General features: G+C 56.6%; 1 protein-coding gene across 1 annotated transcript in view; it reads right to left on the bottom strand.

Annotated features, from left to right (window-relative positions):
* Window positions 1–542: 542 nt before the first annotated feature.
* Window positions 543–1167, bottom strand: part of LOC137642920 (aggrecan core protein-like) — a 942-nt gene continuing 317 nt past the window's right edge. The window contains exon 1 of the mRNA XM_068375785.1: window positions 543–1167. This exon is cut by the window's right edge and continues 317 nt beyond it. Within this exon, the coding sequence (XP_068231886.1) occupies window positions 543–1167 (625 nt within the window).

The raw sequence follows: 1167 nt of genomic DNA, 5'->3' as shown, positions 1-1167 counted from the left end.
ACGACCTCGGGATCAGAGCCCCAGGCGAAATCACACAAAGACAATAGCTTCTGACTGGCCGGGAATCGAACCCTGGTCTAGGATACTTGTATGGAAAGTGACATACCACTTGGCCACGAAGAAAGATCAAATTCAATGACTATTCTTCTGTACTTTTACCTGTCGAATTAAGGTTTTTTTGTACCTAGAATTGGAATCACCACATCTTCACCATCATAGCTAATTGAACCCCTGACACACCCCTGAGACATTGAGCTTCTTTGGGACCTTCTATGTCCCCTAACAGGTCCCTTGACATAACCCCGAGGTATCAAGCTTCTTTGGGCCCGTCGTCGTCTCCAAACGGGACCCCTGACATGACCCCGGGGCATCGAGCTTCTTTGGGACCCTCGATGTTCCCTAACGGGTCTCCTGACATGACCCCGAGGCATCCAGCTTCTTTGGGCCCATCGTCGTCCCCCAATGGGACCCCTGACACGACCCTGGGGTATCAAGCTTCTTTGGGACCCTCGATGTCCCCTAACGGGTCCCCTGACATGACCCTAAGGCATCGAGCTTCTTTGGGCCCGTCGTCTTCCCCCAACAGGACCCTTGACACAACCCCGAGACTTCAAGCTTTTTTTGGCCCATTGTCGTCCCCCCAACGGGACCCCTGACACGACACCGAGGCCTCGAGCTTTTTTGGGACCCTCGATATCCCCTAACGGGTCCCCTGACATGACCCTGAGGCATCGAGCTTCTTTGGGCCCGTCGTCTTCCCCCCAACAGGACCCCTGACACAACCCCCGAGACTTCAAGCTTCTTTTGGCCCATTGTCGTCCCCCCAACGGGACCCCTGACACGACACCGAGGCCTCGAGCTTCTTTGGCACCCTCGATGTACCCTAACGGGTCCCCTGACATGACCCCGAGGCATCGAGCTTCTTTGGGCCTGTCGTCGTCCCCCAACGGGATCCCTGACACGACACCGAGGCCTCGAGCTTCTTTGGGACCCCCCGATGTCTCGTAAGGGGTCCCCTGACATGACCCCGAGGCCTCGAGCTTCTTTGGGCCCGTCGTCTTTCCCCAACTGGACCCCTGACAAAACCCCGAGGCATCAAGCTTCTTTGGGCCCATCGTCGTCCCCCTAATGAGACCCCTGACACGACACCGAGGCATCGAGCTTCTT

The sequence above is a fragment of the Palaemon carinicauda genome, chromosome 6 (assembly GCF_036898095.1).
Source record: "Palaemon carinicauda isolate YSFRI2023 chromosome 6, ASM3689809v2, whole genome shotgun sequence".
Taxonomy (NCBI): Eukaryota; Metazoa; Arthropoda; class Malacostraca; order Decapoda; family Palaemonidae; genus Palaemon; species Palaemon carinicauda.
This window is presented reverse-complemented; position numbering and strand designations above follow the sequence as displayed.